Source organism: Chiloscyllium punctatum, chromosome 2, assembly GCF_047496795.1.
Source record: "Chiloscyllium punctatum isolate Juve2018m chromosome 2, sChiPun1.3, whole genome shotgun sequence".
Lineage (NCBI taxonomy): Eukaryota > Metazoa > Chordata > Chondrichthyes > Orectolobiformes > Hemiscylliidae > Chiloscyllium > Chiloscyllium punctatum.
In genome coordinates this window covers 12,235,319-12,259,993 of record NC_092740.1, presented here as the reverse complement: position 1 = coordinate 12,259,993, position 24,675 = coordinate 12,235,319, and the positions used below count along the sequence as shown (strand labels likewise).

Here is a 24,675-nt window from a genome sequence, read left to right as displayed (position 1 = left end):
GATTGGAGGGTCCCCATGGTGGAAGGTGAGGCATACGTCTAGAGTTTTGCCTCGAGTTAAAGCAGGAACAGATAGACCTGTTAGCGTGATGCCTGCAGCTCGAACCTGTGATTAAGCTCCAGCTGACTGAACACTTGAGAAATTTGAGCTCATTATTGAGAACAACACGGATTTGTAAAGGGTTGGGACAATACTTACTTCCTCTGACGGTAAATCAGATTAGTTAGCTGAGGCACCAGACACAGAAAACGGCTTTAATTGATTGATTACTGATTGAAATAATTTAATTGATGCTGGCTTTTGAAGGGAATTCAGTAAAGTCTCACATGTAGAATGTAGACCTTGTGGAAAAGGAGTGGTGTGGATTGTAGGTTTGCCAGGCCTTGTAATTATAGGTAAATGATGTGGAGGAGCTGGTTTTGGACAGCGATGGACAAAGTTATTGGGAAAGGTGGTGATGAGGATATCCTTGATAGCCCACAAGGGGCTGTGAGAGGCTGTCAACTGTCCATCACCTAGATAGAGGACTGCATAACAAAATGTACTGAAAGCACCAAGGTTGTGCGGTTGAAAGAGCATTGTTGTAGATTGGACCATAAAATGACAAAGAGACATAGATAGATTAAACTGGAGGGGAAAACTTTGGCTGTTTCATTCTAATGTGTGTGTGTGTGTGTGTGAGGTCACAAAAAGTTAAACGGCAGGGTTTGGAGAGACTCAGCCTGTCAATGTAAACTGATCATTAAAATGTGAGTGCCAGGTACGAAAAGAATCACCAAGGCTAACAGAATGTGAAGCTTCATATTGCTGGAAGACGAAGGGGAGGGGAATTGACAGCAACTTGACCAGGCTCTGGTTAAAACGCTATGAACAGTCTCCTCCGAGATGATAGATCGGTCTCGAACAGGGTGTCATTCAATTAACAGCATATTCCAGGGCCGTCAATGTTAGATTCTGAGAATAGATTATATAGACCAGTCTAGTTCTTGACCTAGAATTGTCTCATCATGCGCTGTCAACATTCAGCCTGGCATGGCTGTACTGACCCTGAATTGCATTCCCTTAGTGTCATTCTCCAGCCTAATTCCTGGAGCCCAGTGCGTTCTTACTAGCAAACTAATACCAATTAGAAAGATTGTGTGCATCTGCCTCCCTCACACTCTCAGACAGTACATTCCAGACCCTAACTACTCGAGTGAACCTGTCTCCTCCACACTCTCAGACAGTACATTCCAGACCCTAACTACTCCCTGCTTGAAAAGGTTTCCCCTTATGTTTATGTTGCCTCCTTTACCAACAGTACCTTTTGGTTCTCAATCCATCCACAATGGGAACAATCTCTCTTTATCGACAACAAAAGCAGAAATTGCTGGAGAAACTTAGCAAGTCAACTTACTACAATGTGAAATCCTGTCTGCTTCAAGAAGACCACCATCATCCCGCTGCCAAAGAAAAATCATGCAATAAGCCTCAATGACTCCTGCCCGGTGGCTCTGACCTTCCCGAATTACGGAGTGATTACTCACCCATGCAACAGCCCATGAATGGAAAGACACAGTACAACAAGCCATAGATATTACACAGCGACAAACACAGAAAATGAAAAAACCAGACCTGCAGAAAAAACTAGACAAACTTACACAAAATAACAACACTGACAGCACAGAAGCATGGATAAAAAACTTATCAGACCGACCCTTAACACACACTGAAAAGTTCGTCTTAGTAAGAGGATTAAATTACAACTTCCAGGATGCAGACAAGAAAGATATTTTAGCAACCTTAGAAACAACACTGAAAGACAACCAACTCACAGAAGAAACCCAACAAGCCATCAGACAGGTAGTTGCACTAACGTTAAACAGGAAAAAGGAAGGAAATTCAATACACAAGAAAGGAAAGCACTAGAAAGACCAAAAAAAACATTTTTATCTTACCTGCAGACAAAGGATGCTTGACAGTCATTTTAAATCAAAGAGACACCATTGAAAAAGCGAACGCACTACTTACAGATACCGACACTTACCAACAGGTGGCGATAGACCCGACTCCACAACTAGAGAACCGAATCACAGCTCTACTCAAAACACTTCAGAAGTCTGAAGAAATAAATAAGACCGACTTCCAAAAGATGAAACCAGACAGATCCAACACACCACGTTTCTATGGATTACCCAAAATTTACAAACCAGGAGCCCCCCTCAGACCCATAGTCTCGCTACCTGACAGATTAGCCAAGGAGTTACACCAAAGACTAAAATACTTAGTAGAAGACTCACACCACTCCATCCACTTCACCCAAGAATTCCTGAAGACCATCAAAGACACCAAGATAGAAGAGGACAAAATAATGGTCTCCTTTGATGTAATAGGAGAAAGTGAGGACTGTAGATGTTGGAGACATCAGATGCTGAATGCCTGAAACGTCGATTCTCCTGCTCCTCGGATGCTGCCTGGCCTGCTGAGTTTTTCCAGCACAACACTTCTCAACATGTTTGATGTAATAGCCCTGTTCACATCAATCAACATCAACCTAGCCAAGAAACACTGACTACACTATTAGAAGACCCAAAGACATATACACCAAACACCACTACCTTCATCACTAAGGACAGTATTGTAAAGCTAGTGGACTTATGCCTTACCACCCACTTCCCCTTCAACAACAAAACCTACCGACGAACCAACAGAACACCCATGGGATCTCCGATATCAGGATTCTTAACAGAGGCAGTAATGCAGAGACTCAAACAAACTCTAGGTCTGCTACCTTTATCATCAATGAAACAAATTAGAGGAAGCCTTCAAGACCATCAATAATACCCTTATTGGCATAAAATTCACTAAAGAGGAGGAAAACAACAACAAACTGCCATTCCTAGATGTCACAGTAGAGTGAACAGCCAATGGAGAACTTCAAACCAGTGTCCACAGGGAAACAACACATACGGACCAAATATTGAACTACAGAAGCAATCAGCCCAACACCCACAAATGAAGCTGCATCAGAACATCATTGCCACCACACACTGCAGCACAGAGGAACTATGCAGACAGAGGAAAATCATCCATACAGTGCATTCAAAAAGAATGGGTACCCAATGAATCGAGTCCGCTGACCTCTCAGCAACAAATCCAAACAGGCAGACAAAACACGTCCAGAAACCCTAGCCACTCTCCCCTACATCAAAGGCATCTCAGAAATGACTGCCAGACTACTCAGACCCCTTGGCATCATGGTAGCCCACAAACCAACCAACACACTAAAACAGCAACTAATGAACTTGAAAGACTCTATACAGACAACAAGCAAAACTAATGTCATTTACAAAATACCATGCAAGGACTGTAACAAACACTACATTGGACAAACAGGCAGAAAACTAGCCCCCAGGATATATGAACACCAACTAGCCACAAAAAGACATGACCCTCTCTCACTAGTATCCTTACATATGGATGAGGAAGGACACCACTTTGACTGGGACAACACAACCATCCTAGGACAACCCAAACAGAGACACACATGAGAATTCCAAGAAGCATGGCATTCCAACCAGAACTCTTATCAACAAACACATTGACCGGGACCCCATTTACTACCTCCTGAGAAAAAGAACAGGAAATCACATCTCTATAGGAAATGACATCACCACAGGAAATTACATCACCAATCCAAGGAATCCCAAACATATAAATAGAAAGCAGGAATCATCAGTAATGCTTCATCTGGAGACTCACTGAAGATGTTACCGTGATGAAACATCTGAAAATGAATCTTCCAGATCAGCGAGCAAACCTACATCCAGAAGCGAGGTTACTCATGGCTCACATCAACTCCAGCTTACCATGTTGCCTTGATCCTTTGCAATTTGCCTACAGGTCTACAGCAGGTGCCATCTCGTTGGCCCTACACTCATCCCTGGAACATCTGGATAAAAAGGATACCTACATCAGGCTCCTACATATTGATTACAGTTCAACCTTTAATACCATAATTGCAAACAACCCCATCTCGAAAAGATCACGGGCGAGGTCTTGCCTCCCCTCGAACTTTGTACCTAGATCCTCGACATCCTGACCCATAGACCACAATCAGTAAGAATAGGCAACAGAACCTCCCCCATGATAACCCTCAACACCGGTGCCCTATAAGGCTATGAACTCAGCCCCTTGCTGTACTTCTTATACACGCATGACTTTGTGGCCAAATTCTGTCCCCACTCCATTTACAAATTTTGCTGATGACACCACTGTTGTAGATCAGCTCTCAAACAATGATGAGACAGAATACAGGAAAAAGATTGCGTGCTTAGTAGCATGGTGTAAAGACAATAATCTCTCCATCAGCGTCAACAAATGAAGGAGCTGGTCAGCCAAGATCAAATCAGCAGATTCACTTCGAATGTGAACTTCAATACCTCAGCCAGGAGCTGTGGAATCCTACTGACAACTGAAAGGGGCAGCAAGTTGTGTCAGGCAGTGGATAAATGGTGATGTCATTGGTGTCAATGGTGATGCGAGTAATGTAGAACGCCAGGTTAAGGTTCTGGTGATGTGTGTTTAAATCCCACTATGGCAGAGGGTGAATTTGAGTTTAGCAACATCTGAAATAAAACTAATGGTGACTTTATAACCACATCAGTTCATTATTTTCCTTTAGGGAAGGACATTTGCCATCGTCACCTATACCTACTGTACATGTGACTCCAGACCCACAGCAGGAGTTGCTGAACCAGATGGGATCTTTTAATATCAAAATTAAAACTAAAGTGCTGCAGATGCTAGAAATCTGAAATAAAAATAGGAAGTGCCAAAGAAACAAGCAGCTTTGGCAGAATGTGTCAAGAAAGGAACAAAGTCAATGTTGCATGTCCAGTATAACTCTTCTTTGGAATTGAAAAGAACTGGAAGAATGTTAGGTTTTATGCTGTAGAAATATTAAGAGTGGTGGAGCAAGTGGAACAGATGGGAAAGGTACCCCAGAGCAAAAAACAAAGGGAACGCTAATGGTGTTGGAGAAGGTATTAATGGTAAGTGTTAATTGCAGTTTTAATTGCAGTTTGCTCTACTGGCAAAAACAAAACCCATGCAAACAAGATATGTCAGCAAGGGGACTGCCAAGGAGGATATTAACCATTTCATAGTCATCATTCGTGACTTATTTATTAAATTCACATCCTTTGCTCAGATTTAAGATCCTAATTTGTCAATGTCATGTTCAAACTTCATATCATTTATTTTTGTTTGTTGATGGGATGGGGGGCATCACAGGCAAGGCCAGGATTAATTGCCCAGAGGACAGTTAGGAGTTAACCATGTTGCCGTGGATCTGGAGTCACATACAGACCAGACCAGACGAGGATGACAGATTTCCTTCTCTAAAGGGCATTAGTGAACCAGATGGGTTTTTACACAACAATCCAGCGATGGTCACTACTCTGGCAACTTTTATTCCAGATTTTTGTTTTAATTTAACTCCAATTTCACTCTCTTCTGGGGTGCGATTTGAACTCACATCACTGGAACAATAACCCAGGGTTCAGATTTATAAGCCCAGTGACAATACCACTGCACCACAAGCTCCCTGATGGTCAGTAGTACTTTGGTGATCGAGGAGAGAGTGGAGGTGGCAGTTTTTAATCATAACTTTAAAAAGGAACGCACACTTGATAAAACAATTTATGAAAAAAGGAGCACAGGGCCACAGCAGAAGTAGTGGGACCAATCAGGTATCTCTTCCAACGGAACGGAGGCACAGTGGTTAGCACTGCTGCCTCACAGGGCCAGAGACCTGGGTTCAATTCCCGCCTCAAGCGACTGACTGTGTGGAGTTTGCACATTCTCCCCGTGTCTGCGTGGGTTTCCTCCGGGTGCTCCGGTTTCCTCCCACAGTCCAAAAATGTGCATGTTAGATGAATTGACCATGCTAAATTACCCGTAGTGTTAGGTGAAGGGGTAAATGTAGGGGAATGGGTCTGGGTGGGTTGCACTTTGGCGAGTTGGTGTGGACTTGTTGGGCCGAAGGGCCTGTTTCCACACTAAGTAATCTAAGAACCAGTAGAAGAACAATGGGCCTCTCCTAGGCTGTAGCTTTCCAGCATCGTGTGTGCTTACCATGTGTTTAACAGCTGATAACTATCAAAAAGAGTGGGATCTGAACCCATGTCACCACAGTTTGAATCTCAAGTTGACCAGTGCAGTGATGATACCCTTGGCTTCCATCTCTGCAAGTTTATTGAAGGGCAGGTGTTCTGAGACTGAAGAGTGTCACAGTAACAACATATAGGGGAGCTACAATTTCATAGCCAAGTCAGAAAAACACTGAAAGGCAATGATGTTAGCTCTACATTCTCCTTCACTGAAACTATCCTGTGGTTGACCGGTTGTGATAGCTGAGGATTGATTCGACGAAATGTGAGATTAAGATGACAATAAAAGTGAACAATAAGAGAACAGGATTACTAATTTATGCACCTGAAATTTTTCCTCCCCCAACCCCACACATACACACACACAGGCACAGACACAAACAAACACAGATACGCAAAAATAAAACCCAAATTTTGAGCAGAGAGAAAAGATAAACAGCAATACAGCTCTGTCGAAAATGCCAAAATTGGAAGGATTCCCCTTGCCCATTCTTTGATACCTCGATGCTATTCACACAACGATGATCAGTCCTCAGAACTTCTGACTCAAAACGTTAACTCTGATTTTTCTCCACAGATGCTGCCAGACCTGCTGAGCTGTTCCAGCAATTTCTGTTTTAGTTTCTGATTTATAGCACCCGCAGTTCATAGAGTCATAGAGAAGTACAGCACGGAAACAGACCCTTCGGTCCAACCTATCCATGTTGACCAGATATCCCAACCCAATCTAGATCCACCTGCCAGCACCTGGCCCATATCCCTCCAAACCCTTCCTATTCATATACCCATCCATATGTGGCATGGCGGCTCAGTGGTCAGCACTGCCGTCTCACAGCACCAAGGTCACAGGTTTGATCCCAGTCTCGAGGTGGGTGGAGTTTGCACATTCTCCCCACGTCTGCGTGGGTTTTGTCTGGTGACTCCGGTTTCCTCCCACAATCCAAAGATGTGCAGGTCAGGTGAATTGGCTGTGCTAAATTGTCATAGTTGTTAGGTGCATTAGTCAGGGGAGGGGTGGGTTAGTCTTTGGAGGGTTGGTGTGAACTTGTTGGGTTGAAGGGCCTGTTTCCACACTGTAGGGAATCTAATCTATGCCTTTTAAATGTTGCAATTGTACCAGCCTCCACCACTTCCTCTGGCAGCTCATTCATTCCACGCACCACCCTCTGCATGAAAACGTTGCCCCTTAGGTCTCTTTTATATCTTTCACCTCTCACCCTAAACCTATGCCTCTAGTTCTGGGCTCCCTCCCCCACCCCCCCAAAGAAAAGACTTTGTCTATTTATCCTATCCATGTCCCTCATAATTTTGTAAACCTCTATAAGGTCACCCCTCAGCCTCCGATGCTCCAGGGAAAACAGCCCCAGTCTGTTCAGCCTCTCTCTACAACTAAAATCCTCCAACCTTGGCAACATCCTTGTAGATCTTTTCTGAACCCTTTCAAGTTTCACAACATCTTTCCAATAGGAAGGAGACCAGAACTGCACACAATATTCCAATCAGTCTTTAGTTCATTGGTTGCTTGGTTGGACCCCCAGGGTCTTCCTTTCCTGATGAAATCCATTCATGAAGGCAATGGCCTAGTTAGCATTATTATTAGACTCTTGATCCAGAGACTTAGGTAATGGACTGTGATGGAATCTGAGCAATTATAATGGGCAATAAATGCTGGCCTAGCCAGTGACACCCTCGTCCTCTAAATGAATTTTTAAAATCACATTGTTTCAGGTGCAGCGACTTGTTTCACTTCTGCCAAATCATCAAACAGTGTTTTCTGTTCTTTTTAAAGCATTTCTCACATTTTCAGTCTGTAGATCAAAATAAGATGATGTGGTGCCATACACTCTACTGTATATGTGCTGGTGCGCTCTGTCAGGGACTCGCAGAAGTGAACTTTTCAATAGGGCAGCCCCTGATAATCTGAAGCTGCATTTGAGCGGGAGGTAAAAGACGTATGAAAATAGAGTCGTTGCTTCCCTTTCATTCTGAGCCAGAACCTTGTAGTCAGTGCCTGTGACGTGCTGCTCATTAAATAAGTGTTTGTATGGCCTACTTCATTCACCACTTCTTATTGATGAATTCTAAACTTTTGGTGCCCTCATTTCCTAGCTCATTATAATTTCCTCTCACCTCCCCCCCCACCCCCCCTCCCCCCAACCCTCCAAAACCTTGCATTCCGCTAATTCTGGTCTATTGAGCTTCATTGGTTTAAATCCCTTTGCCACTCTCTCGCACGCACACACACACAGAGTTCACAATGCTCCTAAAATCAACTCCTCAATGCAACACTCTGCTTCTCCGTCCAATCCCTCTAAACCTGATGTGGTTCAGTGTTAAATAATCTCTGATAACACTCCTGTGAGGGACACCTTTACCACATTAAAGATGCTGAGCACAAGGATGGTTATTTTCTTAGAAACAGATTAGGAGCAGGGTAGGCCATTCAGCCCTTGATCATGGAATGCTCTGCCTGGAAATGTGGTGGAGGCAGGTTCATTTGGGGATTCAAGAGGGACATTGGATGGTTATTTGGATAGAAATGGTGTGCAGGGATATGGGGAAAAGGAAAGAGATTGGAACTAGGGGCTAGAACTGGTGCAAGCACGGTGGGCTGAATGACCTCCTTCTGTCCTGTAACCATTCTGTGATCTGAGCATGCTCCAACATTCAATAAAGTCACATCTGATCTGATTGTAACTTCGCCTCCACCACTTCCTCTGGTAGCCCTATTGAGTCCAAAACCAGAGGACAGAGGTTTACAGTGAGAGGGGAAAGATTCTAAAAGGACCTAAGGGGTAACTTTTTCATGCAGAGTGTGGTGTGTGTATGGAATGAGCTGCCAGAGGAAGTGATGGAGGTTGGTACAATTGAAACATTTAAAAGGCACCTGGATGGGTATATGAACAGAAAGGGTTTCGAGGGATATGGGCAAAGTGCTGGCAAATGGGACGAGGTCAGATTTAGATGTCTGGTCGGCACATATAAGTTGGACTGAAGGGTGTGTGTCCATGCTGAATGACTTTATAAAAGGTTATTGTGATGCACTAGTCATGTCCTTACCTCTTTTGGAAGTATTGTCACTGCCATTAGGGAGGAAATGTGACAGACAATTTTTCCAGCACAAGATTCCACAAAAAAACAAACATCTTTCTGTCTTTATGCAAAGGATTGTCCACATTCCATGTACCTTTCTGTGAAAGTGGTTCCTGATTTCAGCCCCTGAATGACCTCACCCTGATTTTGATTAGCTTAGATTACTTACAGTGTGGAAGCAGGCCCTTCGGCCCAACAAGTCCACACTGACCCTCTGAAGAACAACCCACCCAGACCCATTCCCCTACATTTACCCTTTCACCTAACACTACGGGCAATTTAGCATGGCCGATTCACCTAACCTGCACATTTTTGGACTGTGGGAGGAATCCCACGCAGACACGGGGAGAATGTGCAAACTCTACACAGACAGTTGCCCGAGGCGGGAATTGAACCATGTCTCTGGCGCTGTGAGGCAGCAGTGCTAACCACTGTGCCACGGTGCTGCCCACAGAGCAATTAGTGAGAGTCCACAGTGAGATTGCACCTGACCTGTCACCAAAGGAAATTCCAATGTCATTTTAAACAGGCCAATTAAATCGCCACCAACCTTCCAAGCTCACGGAAATACTAGGTTTATGCAGCCGGTGCTCAGAGTTTGAGCCTTGCCACATCTGCTATCATTCTTTCAAATCGTTTATTCTGAAAGTCATAGTCCTGTGAAAAACTTTGGTAACTCAAGATTTGTCTGATTTATTCCTGCAGGGTGAATTGTCACGATCAAACCCTCTCAGATTGGAGCAGCTACTGAGGCAATGTCTGTACAAAGATGATGGAGACAGAGCGAGACAGCTGACAGAGAATTAGAGGTTTGACCTCCTGGGACATTTTACCTTTGACCTGGCTACTCCCGCCACTGTCAGCACGGAAAAGGCCAGTGAAAAGAAATTGATTTGCAAAACAGATATCAAATCGAGCGAGGAAAGGCACACTTTCCTTTTCCACATTCCTCCAGTTTCTCTACCAGCTCAGATACTACCAATCGTTATCCAGCAAAGAGGCAGTAAGTCGCCTGTCAATGCCCCTGGGGTTTGCGAGGCAGCTTCTAAACAACACCAGAAAAATGAAGCTGAGCTGACAGTGCAAAAAGAGGTGTGCACAGCGGCTCAGACAGACGGAAAGATTATAATCAGCTGACACTTGAAGCTCAGAGAGTGAGAGAGGCTTTCCTCCACTGGACCGAATGCCAATAATGAAGGTGTGCTAAGCCAAGACGTACCTCCACCATCTCTGCACCTGACCTGCTATATCTCCTTCCCATGAGTGAAGTCTCCTGGGTACATTAGTTCCTGCTCACCTGTTTCCTGAGGGATGTTGGAACATGAGGCAGCTTTCAGTAAATATAAAGGAAGGGCTGAAGGATGTATGTTTTGAGTGACAGGCTTGCCCCCTTGCTGGTGAATCTCCAATGAAGTCTCCACCAACAGACAAGAAGAAGCTGCGCCCAGTCTATGCTCAGAGAAGAATAACTACTCTGTCAAACTATCCGTAGGCCTTCCTTCCCATTCTGTGGTTTGTCCATTCTAGCCCGTTTAACACTCCTACCTGGAAGGCAGTGAAGGGCCTCATGGGAAACAGGAGGTCCGTGAAGGCCAAGTTATTCCATGGCCTGGACCTTAAACTCCAGCTGAGAAAGAGTTGCATTTATATAGTGACTTGCACGACTTCAGGACATCCTGGACCACTTGATTAGCCAATGAATTACTTTTGAAGTATCATCACTGTTGTAATATTTGGAAACCTGGCAGCTGATTTGCATACAGCAAGATTCCACAAACAGCAATACAATATTAACCAGATCACCTGTTTTTTTCTAAGTGGTATCAGTTGAGGGCCCTGCTCCACAAAGTCGTGACCATGGATCTTCTCACACCCATGTGAGAGAGTCTGATTTGTGGATCCCTCATTTACAAAATCTGCGCCTCCCTTTGACAGTGTGCTAGGATTGTCAACTTTGATTTTTCTCTGTTGTATCCAAGACCGGGAGTGGGATTTGAACCCAAAACCTTTCATTCATCTCCGCAGCCAGAGTATTACCCACCAGGGCACGGGCCAAGATCCAGGTGGGATGTAGGCTTAGAAAGGAGAGCCCATTCTGAACGCGGAGAAGTGCCCCTTCCAGACTATGACCACAGTCTATGCCAATGGTGGCACCATGGTGAACCAGCACTATCCCCAGTGGAGTCGGGACAACAGCTCGGAGGACAGCACTCGGCCGGAGATCTTTGAGGAGGAGGCTGGGCAGCCACGTAGACTGACCCCTCTGGAGAAACTGTCACAGGAGATGGCGCACGATGAGCGGGCGGTCAAGGAGCTGACGCTGGGGAAGCGGATCGGGTTCTACCGCGTGCGAGGCGAGATCGGCAGTGGAAACTTCTCACAGGTCAAACTCGGCGTCCACTTGCTCACCAGAGGTAACGAGAGCCCCCAAGACCAGGGGCTGCTCTGTAGTGACGGTGTGCCCGGCCACTCACTGCTGACTGATGCTCAGCAAAGTAACGACAGCAGCGTGTGTCCAGCCTCTTCAATACGGTCACAATCATCCTGAGGCATTTCAGCCCAACACTATCAAATAGCAAAACCAAATGCACAACAGCCAGAAATCCGAGACAAAACAGCAAGTGCTGGAGAAACTCAGCAGATCTGGCAGCATCTGTGGAGAGGGAAACAGCGTTAATGTTTCGAGTCTATTGACCCTTCTTCAGAACTGATCTGGGGTTCTGGTTCACTGCTGAAACATTAACACTGTTTCTCTCTCCACAATGCAGCCATACCTGCTGAGTTTCTCCAGCATTTTCTGTTTGTTGTCTCAAACAGCAATTTTACAGTGAGACCATCAGGGCAATGTTAACACAGAAGGAAGGTCAAAGTGGAAAGATGTGAAGGGCATCGTAAAGCAGGAGAGAGAGACCGAGAGAGAGAGGGATGGAGAGCTTAGGAAGCAAATTCCAGGGTTTCAGGCCCAGGCAGGTGGTGGAGCAATTAAAATCGGGAATGGTCAAGAGTTATAGAGTCATAGAGATGTACTGCACGAAAACAGACCCTTCGGTCCAACTCATCCACGCCGACCAGCTATCCTAACCTAATCTAGTCCCACTTGCCAACACTTGGCCCATATCCCTCTAAACCCTTCCTATTCAGTTACCCATCCAGATGCCTTTTAAATGCTGTAAATGTACCAGCCTCCACCCCTTCCTCTGGCAGCTGGAGTTAGTGAAGGGCAGAGATCTCAGAGAGGCTGACACAGACACAGAGGGAAAAAAACCATGGACCTGGCATCAAGGGTGAAGTTTGAAAATCCCCGTGGGTGAACGGAAGTGAAATTAGATGTGGAGTAGAGATGTGAAGGAGCTGAGATGTACAGAGGGTAGAACCTGGGAGGTTCACTCAGCCAGGAGAGGGCTGCAATTTTGATAACTGAGTCTAGCAGAAGCACAGACAGGTATTTGATTATCCCTCAAACAGGTCAAAAGGAGCAGGATACAATACTGGGAGTCCAGAATAGGATTTGAGACCACACTGCTAAATGAGCCCACAAGCTGTGTATAGTTAGTGAAGAGGCGAGACCCATCAATAAGGAGCAATGGTTCAATACAGCTGAGGGAAGAGAAAGAATACCACCCACCCCCAGGTTCATGGTGGGGTTGTCACCATTGCTTCCTGATTGTACCACACACACAGAACAGAAAATATGTTATTGAAATTCTTTCATCAAACACTCCCAAGATAGAGACAGCATGGGGTTAGATACAAAGCATTGCAGTGTATCCCTCTGTACTGCAGCTCTTTGCTGTTCTTAAGAAATGAACTGATTGGACCTACCTGCTGTTTTCTATAAGTCCTGAGAGAGAGAGAGAGAGAGAGAGAGAGAGAGAGAGAGAGAGAGAGAGAGGAATGCAGGAGCAAACTGGTGCAGATGCTGGAATCTGTATTTAAAACTGAGCAGCTCTGATCAAGAGCCCTCATGACCGGAAACGTTAGCCTGCTCTCTCTCCATGGATGCGGCCTGACCTGCTGTCAGCTCCAGCATTTGCTGTTTTCAGTTCGAGAGAGAGAGAGAGCAGTCCTTGCACCTAATCAGTCTAGTCAGGATTTAAACCTGTGGAAAGTGAGTGTAAAGAGCCCTTTCTCCCGTATTGTTCATGAGCATTTGGGTAGATCCAGTTCCATGTTAATGAACAGGATCGAACACTCAGTTGCTGGGTGTTAATTGGTCATTGCATCTCAGGCTGGAATTTACATTAGTCTGTATTCACTGACAGGAGTGCCAGAGAGGGAGGAGGTGGATGGCCAAGCAGGGTTGGGGGAATATGACTTGGTAATTGGGGGGCTGGAAGAGGGAGAGCCTTTGTCTCCCTAATATAACTTGTTGACAATCCTTCATCCTCACTGCCCTGCCCCCGTTCCATGTCCTCACTCCCTTCCATCTCTCATTCTTACTGACTATGTCCTCACCAGTCCTCACTCCCCTCCATCCTCATACTCCCCATCTTCACTCCCACATTCTCATTCTTCCCCATCATCACACTCCCATCCTCACCCATAGCCATTCTCACTTCCCTCCATCCACAACTCCCCGACATCCTCACATCCCCCTTCCTCCATCCCCATCCTTCGCCCTTCCCCACTCCACCCCCTATCCTCTAGCCCCACATCCTCTCCCACCTCTCCCCACCCCCCCCAATCTTTGCTGCCTCAATCCTCACTCCCACCACGCATGTGGGCATGCACACTATATCATTGAACTTTGACGTGGTGTCACTGCTGGAATCGTACATGTGTGAAGTCTGAGGGTATTGGCAGACACTGCTTTTCATTCAGCGCTTGGGTTGGGGAGTGATAATGCTCCTGCACCACTCTCTCACTAAATTATTTTGTGTTACCAAGAAGTAACCCTTTAAAGAGGATCTGTAACAAAAGAAAACCCGAAAAATGACATTTACACAAAATTGGGATAGAAATGTAGTTTTGGGGAGTTGCTCGAACCCCGTGCAGCAGTCTCTCTTAAGAAGTACTTGAGGTATTTCATTAAACAAGCCCATGGCCCTTTGTATCTCAACAATATCATTAACATGCCATTGGTATCAATCTGTGTTTGTACCTGAGTCTCCTTGCAGAGGGAGAGGTGGTGTGACCTGGTTTCTTTCTCACATTTAGAGAAAGTCGCCATCAAGATATTGGACAAGGCAAAACTGGGACAGAAGACCCAGCAGCTGCTGTCTCGGGAGATCTCCAGCATGGAGCGCCTACACCACCCCAACATCATCAGGCTCTACGAAGTCATCGAGACTTTGTCCAAACTTCACTTGGTCATGGAGTATGCTGGTGGGGGCGAACTGTTCACCAAAATCAGCACCGAGGGCAGGCTCTCCGAGGAGGACAGCAAGGTGGTCTTTGCACAGATTGTCTCAGCTGTTAAACACATGGTAAGCACACACAATGCTGGAAAGCTACAGCCTAGGAGAGGCCCATTGTTCTTCTACTGGTTCTTAGATTACTTAGTGTGGAAACAGGCCCTTCGGCCCAACAAGTCCACACCAACTCGCCAAAGTGCAACCCACCCAGACCCATTCCCCTACATTTACCCCTTCACCTAACACTACATACAATTTAGCAAGGCCACTTCACCTAACCTGCACATTTATTGGACTGTGGGAGGAAACCGGAGCACCCAGAGGAAACCCACGCAGACACGGGGAGAATGTGCAAACTCCACACAGTCAGTCGCCTGAGGCGGGAATTGAACCCGGGTCTCTGGCGCTGTGAGGCAGCAGTGCTAACCACTGTGCCTCCGTTCCGTTGGAAGAGATACCTGATTGGTCCTAATACTTCTGCTGTGGCCCTGTGCTCCTTTTTTCATAAATTGTTTTATCAAGTGTGCGTTCCTTTTTAAAGTTATGATTAAAAACTGCCACCTCCACTCTTTCCTCGATCACCAAAGTCCTACTGACCATCAGGGAGCTTGTGGTGCAGTGGTATTGTCACTGGGCTTATCAATCTGAACCCTGGGTTATTATTCCAGTGATGTGAGTTCAAATCGCACCCCAGAAGAGAGTGAAATTGGAGTTGAATTAAAACAAAAATCTGGAATAAAAGTTGCCAGAGTAGTGACCATCGCTGGATTGTTGTGTAAAAACCCATCTGGTTCACTAATGCCCTTTAGGGAAGGAAATCTGCCGTCCTCGTCTGGTCTGGTCTATTTGTGACTCCAGATCCACGGCAACATGGTTAACTCCTAACTGCCCTCTGGGTAATTAATCCTGGCCTTGCCTGTGATGCCCCCCATCCCATCAACAAGCAAAAATAAATGATATGAAGTTTGAACATGACATTGACAAATTAGGATCTTAAATCTGAGCAAAGGAAGCTAAGGGGGTATGAGCAGCAAGGTGGGTTGGGAGATTATGCTAAAATATTGGTCAGTTGACAAACATTGGCTGATATTAAGAAATACTACAAGGTCTACAACAGACATACATTCCTTTAGGGCACAGACACCCAAATTAACATAAAAATATTAAAGATCGCATTAGATGAAGCAAAGTGGCTGGTAAGATTGTGGAATATAGCCTGAGGATTGGGAACAAGTTAAGCCCCAGCAAAGGAAGTCCAAGAAACTGATGAGGAAGAAAGAGGAGAATATAAATGTAAGCAAGCGCGCAATATAAGAGTGGACTGTGAAAGCTTCTATTGATGTGTCAAAGAGAAAGGTTTAATAAAGGTGAATGTAGGCCTGTTTTAGAGGGGGAGCCAGAAAATTTACTGTGGAAAGAAGAGATATGCAGGAGAAACTAAACAAATACTTTGCATGTGTCTTCCAGTAAGAGGACAAAAAAAAACTGCAGATGCTGGAATCCAAAGTAGCCTGGCGGCTGGAAGGACACAGCAAGCAAACAGCATCAGGAGGTGAAGGGGTCAATATTTTGGGTTTAACCCTTCAGAAGGGTTACACCCAGTACGTCGACTCCTTCACCTCCTGATGCTGCCTGGCCTGCTGTGTTTTTCCAGCTCTCCTGCTTGTTTAGTTCCAGTAAGAGAAAGCAGACAATCTGCCAGAAATTCTAGCTCACCAACAGACGGTGAAACTGAAGATCTAAAAGATGTCAGTATTAGTAAAGAGATAGTACTCAGGTTGATATATCTCCTGAACAAGCTGAGCTTCATCCTTAAGTGTTGGGAGAAGTCGGAATTGGGAAAGTGGATGCATTAGTGGTTATTTTTTGTAATTCTACAGAATTTAGAAAGGATCCTACAGACTGGAAGGTGGGAAACATAACTCCATGATTCAAGAAGGGAGAGTAGAGAATTACAAACCTATTAACTTGATGTCAGTGTTAGCCAGTATTAGGAAAAAGTATTAGAATCCATTATAAATGCTAGTCAGGCCTCAACTGTGTGCAGTTCTGGTCACCACATTAAGGGAAGGATATGATTTGAGTAGAGAAATTGGAGAGGAGATTTACCAGGGTGTTGGAGGGGCTGGAGGGGCTGAGCTATGAGGAAAGATTGAATAGACTGAGTTGGCTTTCCTTGCAGCAGTAAAGGCTGAGAGAGACCCGAATAGTGGTGGAAAAGGATAGGTGGGGCATAGATAGGTTGGGTGGGAAAGGCTTTTCCCATTTGTGGCGGAATCAATAGCTGTGGGCTGTAAATTTAAGGTAAGAGGTAGAAGTTTAAGAGGAGAGTTGAGGGTGATGAGAGTCTGGAGCTCACTGCCTGAAAAGGTGGTTGGGTCAGAAATTTAAGCAGCTTTTTGATATTCACTTGCATCACCAGTGCCTCCAATGCTTTGGGCCAAATGCTGGAAAATGGGATTAGTGTAATCAGACCAACACGAACACAATGGGTGGAGTGGTCTTCTTCTGTGCTGTACATGTCCGTCAATCTAATGACATGATAATTGGGCATTCAGACATGAATGGCAACATTGTGCAGAGTCATTGTGGGCTTATGAAAAGGAAATCCTGTTTGATAAACTTGGAGTTTTTTGAGGATGTTACTTGTAACATAGATGAATGTTTATTTCATTTTCACTCGGCTTTTGATAAAGCCCTCCATAAGAGGTTAGTAAATAAAATTAAAGCTGTTTGGATGTGATGGAGAATAGGGCTTTTGCCCAAAACATCGATTTTCCTGCTCCTCGGATGCTGCCTGACCTGCTGTGGTTTTTCAGCACCACTCGAATCTAAACCCTGGTTTCCAGCATCTGCAGTCCTAGACCCAACCATCTTCAGCCGCTTCATCAGTGACCTCCCCTCCATCAGAAGGTCAGAAGTGGGGATGTTTGCCAATGATTGCACAAGGTTTAACATCGTTCGTAGCTCCTCAGACACTGAAATAGTCCATGTCCAAATGCAGCAAGAACTGGACAATATCTAGGCTTGGGCTGTAGAGTGGCAGGTAACATTTAGGCCACACTGATGCTTTGCAATAACCTTTTCCAATAAGAGACAATGCAACCAATACTTCTTGACATTCACTGGTGTTACCATCATGGAATCCCCCACTATCAGCATCCTGGGGGTCACCATTGACCAGAAACACTTTATGTAAAATAATCATCATCCAATATGAGGCTTGTGGGCAGAACCTGACCCTCTAGAGATAGCAGGGCAGATAAGGGGTTGGCAATAGAGGGATGCCCACCTTTTCCTTGCCACCTCGAAAACTGAGTTCTGGGTGGGATGACCCATGGATGGCCTTCCCATGCCATCACCAGTATCTGGTCTGTATGGGTGCTCTTCCTGTACACACTGGTCTGGAGTTCACCGGTAGGTGTGTGTTCCACTAATATGTCCAGGAAGGGAGTCTGCTGTGAACTTTATTCCGGTGAGGATCTTATCAATGTGGTGGTGGATTTCTTCCAGATGTGTACGTTTAATGATGGCAAAGTCATCTACATACCAGAACCAGAGTTTGGGCTGGATGGTGGGGACAACATTACTGCTTCTGCTATCAGCCCTGATATCGGGGACCCCATTGGTGTGCCGTTAGCTTGTCTGTACACTTGTCCATTGACTGTAAAGTGAGTTTTGAGGCATAGGTATAGTAGTATTAGCATGCTGTTCTGTTTGATGCTGCTGGTGTCTTTGGTGTCCCAGTAACCACTTTGTCCAATAATGGTATCCTTGGCTAGGCCACTGTCTACAGATGTCAAGAGCGCTGTTACATCAGATGAAATCATTATTTCATCCTCCTCTATTGTGGTATTTCTGAAGATGTTGAGGAACACTTGGGAGGAGTGAGTGGAGTGGTTGGAAAATTCTGTTAGGTGTTTTAGTCTTGTTTGCAACTCCTTGGCTTGCCCGGAGGTAGGTGTCCCTGGGAGTGAGAGAATAGCTCTGAGAGGAGCTCCTGCTTTGTGGACCTTGGGTAGTCTGTAGAATCAGGTTGGGTTGGAATCGTTGGGTTTCTTCTTTTGCAGGTTTGTTTTGCTGATGTCTCCTGCGCTGTGTACAGAAGTTGCTTTGGTTTCATGGTAATCCTATTCTTGAGTTATTGGGTTGTGTCTATCGCCATCTGTTGGTAAGTAGCAGTATCACGGAGTGGTTTGTTTGCTTTCTCCATGTACTGGTCCCTGTTTTGTATTACTGTCATCTTTCCTTTGTCCGCTGATAGTATTACTATGTTCTCATCCCTTTTGAGTTTCCCCAGTGCTTTCCTTTTTTCTGTGGTGAGTGTGATCCAGTTTCCTGTTCTGCTTAGAATGGGAGCTATCATCTGTCTGATAGTCTATTGTGTTTCTTCATCCAGTCCGTGGATTTTCAGTGTGGCCTATCATGCTGAAGGAAGTTGGTTTTTCTGGCACTTTTGTCGTTAAGGTTTAGTCCACGTACCAGGATAGATTTTCCTGAGTCTTTGAGTGGTCTGTCTGAGAGGTTCTTTATCCATGTCTCTGTGTTGTCTGTATCGTTGTGGGTGAGTTTTGATCATTTTTCCTGTAGTGCTTGTCTTTTGCTAGGTCTGGTCCTGTGTTGTTGTATGGCCTTGGCTTGTTCTAATGGGTTGTCCATTCTGGGTCGGTGGTATTGGAGGACAGAGTGTTTTGGCGCGCAATTTCTCGTTTATATTTGTGGAGACGGTTGTGGGCATCTGTGATCATAACCCTTAGCATTTTGCAGCCATTCTGTCCTGCTGTTTTTCTTGCCTGCTGGCTGTTGACAGGCGGTTTGTATTTTAAATTTGTTGGAAGTACCTGTTTCCCAAGACATTCATGTAGGAAGTACAGTTCTTCATACATAGCTTTCAGGCAGGTGGTGTTGCTCTCCCATCGTTGGGTTAGTTTGAGGGTGTCACGCCCATAGGTATTTCGAGTTTTTGAAAAGATTTGTAACTCGGGTTGTGGATGAGTAGATTTGTTAGCCGAGTCGGTGTGTTTTTCTACAGACATTTTGTTGCCTTGCTAGGTGACATCATCAGTGCATCTTCGATAAAGTGTTGGTGGTCTGTCCCACCTGGTATTTACGTGGCTTTTTTTGGTACTTCTGGTCCTGTGTCTGAGTGATTTGTATATGCGGTCCAGTTCAATGTGTTTATTGATTGATTTCCGGTTGAAGTGCCAGGCTTGAAGGAATCCTCTGGCGTGTCTCTGTTTCACCTGTTCACGATGGTTATATCGTCCCAGTTGAATTTGTATCCTTTGTTGTCTGTGTGGTTTCAAATGAGACAGTACTGCTGCATCTGGCAGTGGCGAGCTAATGTTTGAGCACTCGTACAATCAGTTTTCTTCCTGTTTGTCCTATGTAGTGTTTTTCACAGTCATAGAGTCATAGAGATGTACAGCATGGAAACAGACCCTTTGGTCCAACCCGTCCATGCCGACCAGATATCCCAACCCAATCTAGTCCCACCTGACAGCACCCGGCCCATATCCCTCCAAACCCTTCCTATTCATATACCCATCCAAATGCATCTTAAATGTTGCAATTGTACCAGTCTCCACCACTTATTCTGGCAGCTCATTCCATACACGTACCACCCTCTGCGTGAAAAAGTTGCCCCGTAGTCTCTTTTATATATTTCCCCTCTCACCCTAAACCTATGCCCTCTAGTTTTGGACTCCCACACCACAGGGATAAGACTTTGTTTATCCTATCCATGCCCCTCATAATTTTGTAAACCTCTATAAGGTCACCCCTCAGCCTCCGACGCTCCAGGGAAAACAGCCCCAGCCTGTTCAGCCTCTCCCTATAGCTCAAATCCTCCAACCCTGGAAACATCCTTGCAAATCTTTTCTGAACCCTTTCAAGTTTCACAACATCTTTCCGATAGGAAGGAGACCAGAATTGCACGCAATATTCCAACAGTGGCCTAACCAATGATCTATATAGCCGCAACACGACCTCCCAACTCCTGTAGGAGAAAGTGAGGACTGCAGATGCTGGAGATCAGAGCTGAAAATGTGTTGCTGGAAAAGTGCAGCAGGTCAGGCAGCATCAAAGGAGCAGGAGAATCGACATTTCGCTTCTTCCCAACTCCTGTACTCAATACTCTGACCAATAAAGGAAAGCATACCAAACACCACCTTCACTATCCTATCTACCTGCGACTCCACTTTCAAGGAACTATGAACCTGCAAGCCAAGGTCTCTTTGTTCAGCAACACTCCCTCGGACCTTACCATTAAGATTTGCTTTCCCAAAATACAGCACCTCACATTCATCTGAATTAAACTCCACCTGCCACTTCTCAGCCCATTGGCCCATCTGATCAAGATCCTGTTGTAATCTGAAGTAACTTACTTCGCTGTCCACCAAACTTCCAATTTTGGTGTCATCTGCAAACTTACCAATTGTACCTCTTATGCTCGCATCCAAATTATTTATATAAATGACAAAAAGTAGAGGACCCAGCACCGATCCTTGTGGCACTCCACTGGTCACAGGCCTCTGGTCTGAAAAACAACCTTCCACCACCACCCTCTGTCTTCTACCTTTGAGCCAGTTCTATATCCAAATGGCTAGTTCTCCCTGTATTCAGTGAGATCTAACCTTGCTAACCAGTCTCCCATGGGGAATTTGTCGAATGCCTTACTGAAGTCCATATAGATCACGTCTACTGCTCTGCCCTCATCAATCCTCTTTGTTACTTCTTCAAAAAACAGAATCAAGTTTGTGAGACATGACTTCCCACACACAAAGCCATGTTGACTATCCCTAATCAGTCCTTGCCTTTCCAAATACATGTACATCCTGTCCCTCAGGATTCCCTCCAGCAACTTGCCCAGCACTGACATCAGGCTCACTGGTCTATAGTTCCCTGGCTTGTCCTTACCACCCTTCTTAAACAGTGGCACCATATTTGCCAACCTCCAGTCTTCCGGCACCTCACCTGTGACTATCAATGAGACAAATATCTCAGCAAGAGGCCCAGCAATCACTTCTCTAGCTTCTCACAGAGTTCTGGGCCATACCTGATCAGGTCCTGGAGATTTACCCACCTTTATGCGTTTCAAGACATCCAGCACTTCCTCCTCTCTAATATGGACTTGTTTCAAGGTGTCACCATCTATTTCCCTACATTCTATATCCTCCAAATCCTTTTCCACAGTAAGTACTGATGCAAAATACTAATTTAGTATCTCCCCCATTTTCTGTGGCTCCACACAAAGGCCACCTTGCTGATCTTTGAGGTGCCCTATTTTCTCCCAAGTTGCCCTTTTGTCCTTACAGGGTATCTTATAGATAACGCTCATTCTATCAGATGTAGGTTTCCGGTGGTTAACCTTTGTGTAGAGCTGGTGAAAGGTGTTCACTGGTTTGTGGGCCACTAAGTTTCCCTGCGTTCTGAGTAGTTAGGTAGTCATTTCCAATATGTCTTTGATATATAATGTAGTCACTATTTTGTCTGGTCATGTAGTGCTTTCTTCTTTTAGATTTGTTAAGTAAGTATTGGAGGACAGTGCTCTTGGGGCACCTATTTTGTTTCAATGCCTTGAACAGGTGTTCCTGTTCTGTCTTCTGGAGATCTGGGTTGCTGTAGTATGTCATTGCTTATCTGAATAATGTTCTAACACAGCTCCGTTTGAGAGTGCTGGGGTGGTTGCTGTTCTAGTTCACTAGCTGGTCCTGTTCCCCACACCTCAGCTGCTGCCAGGGCTGCTGACACTTCTCCAGCAGTTTCCATGTCAGATTTCCAGTGCCCGCGGTGGTTTGATTTTATTTGACCGGTTGTGATTCCTGTCTCCTTCCCCCCCTCCCCCACCCTCACTCCTTGCTCTCGCAGCACGAGAACAACACGATTCACCGGGACCTGAAGGCAGAGAACGTTTTCTACGTGACTAACAGCTGTGTGAAGGTGGGCGACTTTGGTTTCAGCACCACGTGCCGCAGGGACCAGCTGCTCAGCACCTTCTGCGGCTCACCCCCCTACGCCGCGCCCGAGCTTTTCCGCGACGAGAATTACGTGGGGATCTTCGTGGACATCTGGGCTTTGGGGGTGCTACTGTACTTTATGGTGGTGGGCACCATGCCCTTCCGGGCAGACACTGTGGCCAAGCTGAAGAAGTGCATCCTGGAGGGCAGCTACCAATTGCCACAGCATCTGACTGAGCCGTGCCAGAGGCTGATCCGCGGTATCCTGAGACCAGCACCTACCGAGCGGCACACCGTGGCTCAGATCGCCCGCAGTGAGTGGATGGGGGGCGTCCGGCTCCCAAAGGGCCACGAGCCCTTCCGGCTGGACCCCTCACACCTGGCAGGCTCTGCCGAGGCTCTGAGGGGGGACCAGGCCGAGGTGAAGCGGGCGCTGACCCGCCTGGGGGTGACGGACACCCACATCCTGGGCAACAGCGGCAAGGACTCACGCAGCCCCATCACGGGCATGTACCGCATCGTGCTGCACCGGGTGCAGAGGAGGAGAGCCCCTGACACCGTCCCGGCACTCTCCCGGCAACTGGTTGGAGCCAAGGAGCCGAGGAAAGAGCGCGGGGTGGCGCGGCAGACCTCCAAGCTGTGTTTGATTTTGTAAGATGAACCAAAGGGGCTGGTCTCACCAGCTTCCCGAGAAGGAAGAACGATTTTCTATTTTGTAACAAGCTGTAACTGTCGCTTGCCAATAGATTGGTGCCCAGTGGGTATGTGTTTTTGTGTTAAATATACCAGAGGTGCCCAGAGGGAAACCAATAGCTTGGACTGCAAGGTTGGATTTGGATCTAAGCACCTCAATACCACAACAAACCACCAGCGAAATTGTCCTCCTTGTTGTTTGACCAAAGCTTCCATTTTTAAAATTCTTATCCTCTGATTCAGATTCCTCCATGACCATTCTGTGTTTCCACCCTCAGTCTGACAACCCTTCAAAATCTCAGGGTTCCCTTTGCGCCATTCCTTGTGTATCTTCTAATCCTTCCTCCCCAGAGCTCAGGCAATGGTCAGTCACACCCTCACTGAACGACCAAATAGCTTTGCAAGCATTGTTTGGCCTCCTGGTCCTGGTCCTGTGATCTTTGTGGGTGGATGTGCTATTCTGGCACTGAGCTCAACAATTCCCCCTCCAAACGTCTCTCTCTCTCCCTTTTGGCTCCCTCACTTCCCCTTTGAGCATCTGCTTAAGAAAGAATAGACCTCCCATAGAGGGAGTGCAGCAAAGGTACACTGGACTAATACTGCCAGTATTGTCCCATCCTTCACCTGGGCCTGTATTCATTATAGTTTAGAAGGGTGACAGGGGATTGGATTGAAACTTATAAAATTCTAACAGGGCAGGGAGGATGTTTCCCCAGATGGGGAATCTAGATCCAGGGGATAGAGTCCCAGGACACAGGGTAGACCACTGCAGACGATGATGATGAAATATGTTTCCATTCAAAGTGATCTGGTGGAATTGTCTATCACAAAAGGCTGTGGAGGCCAAATCACTAGATATATTCAAGAAAGAGACAGATATACTTTTAGATTTTGAGGGACCAAAGAGTATTGGAAGAAAGCGAGATTATAGCATTGAGTTAGAGGATCAACCATGATCATATTGAATTTTGGAGCAGGCCTGAAGGGCCAAATGGTCTACTCCTGCTCCTAGTTTCTATGTATGTTTCAATAACTAAACTCATCTCTACGCCAGTTGTCCTAAGATTTCCCCTTGTGTTCTGTTTGTCGGGGCCAGCACAACATCAAGGACTGAAGGGCCTATTCTGTGCTGTACTGTTCTACGTTCTCAGTTTGGACGTGGGGGAAGTCCCATAGGTTGTTTTTCTCTTTGGAAGCTCATGTATTGAGGATGGGGAGGGGGTTAGTTAACGTTAAATGTCAAACAAACACAGTATTGGTTTATACTCTGAACCTTTGTCTCTGGGGTCTGGTTTGACAATTCAGGGACAGCTCAATCGGAGGAAAACCTCAATGATAGTGCAGCATAAGTTGAGTTTGTTGTGGGGTTGGGCTGGGGCGGAATTGAATTCCTCGATGTCAGGGAGCCACAACACAAAACTCGGA

The 24,675-nt window shown here is 45.8% G+C and overlaps 1 protein-coding gene across 3 annotated transcripts in view; it reads left to right on the top strand.

Annotated features, from left to right (window-relative positions):
* nim1ka (NIM1 serine/threonine protein kinase a) overlaps positions 1-23,317 on the top strand; it is a 42,837-nt gene extending 19,520 nt beyond the window's left edge. For all 3 annotated transcript variants that reach the window (XM_072593566.1, XM_072593565.1, XM_072593568.1), the window contains 3 exons: positions 9,951-11,659; positions 14,403-14,671; positions 22,469-23,317. In XM_072593566.1, the coding sequence (XP_072449667.1) occupies positions 11,371-11,659; positions 14,403-14,671; positions 22,469-23,212 (1,302 nt within the window). In that variant the 5' untranslated portion in view covers positions 9,951-11,370 and the 3' untranslated portion in view covers positions 23,213-23,317. The remainder of the gene's footprint in view (positions 1-9,950; positions 11,660-14,402; positions 14,672-22,468) is intronic.
* Positions 23,318-24,675: the final 1,358 nt, after the last annotated feature.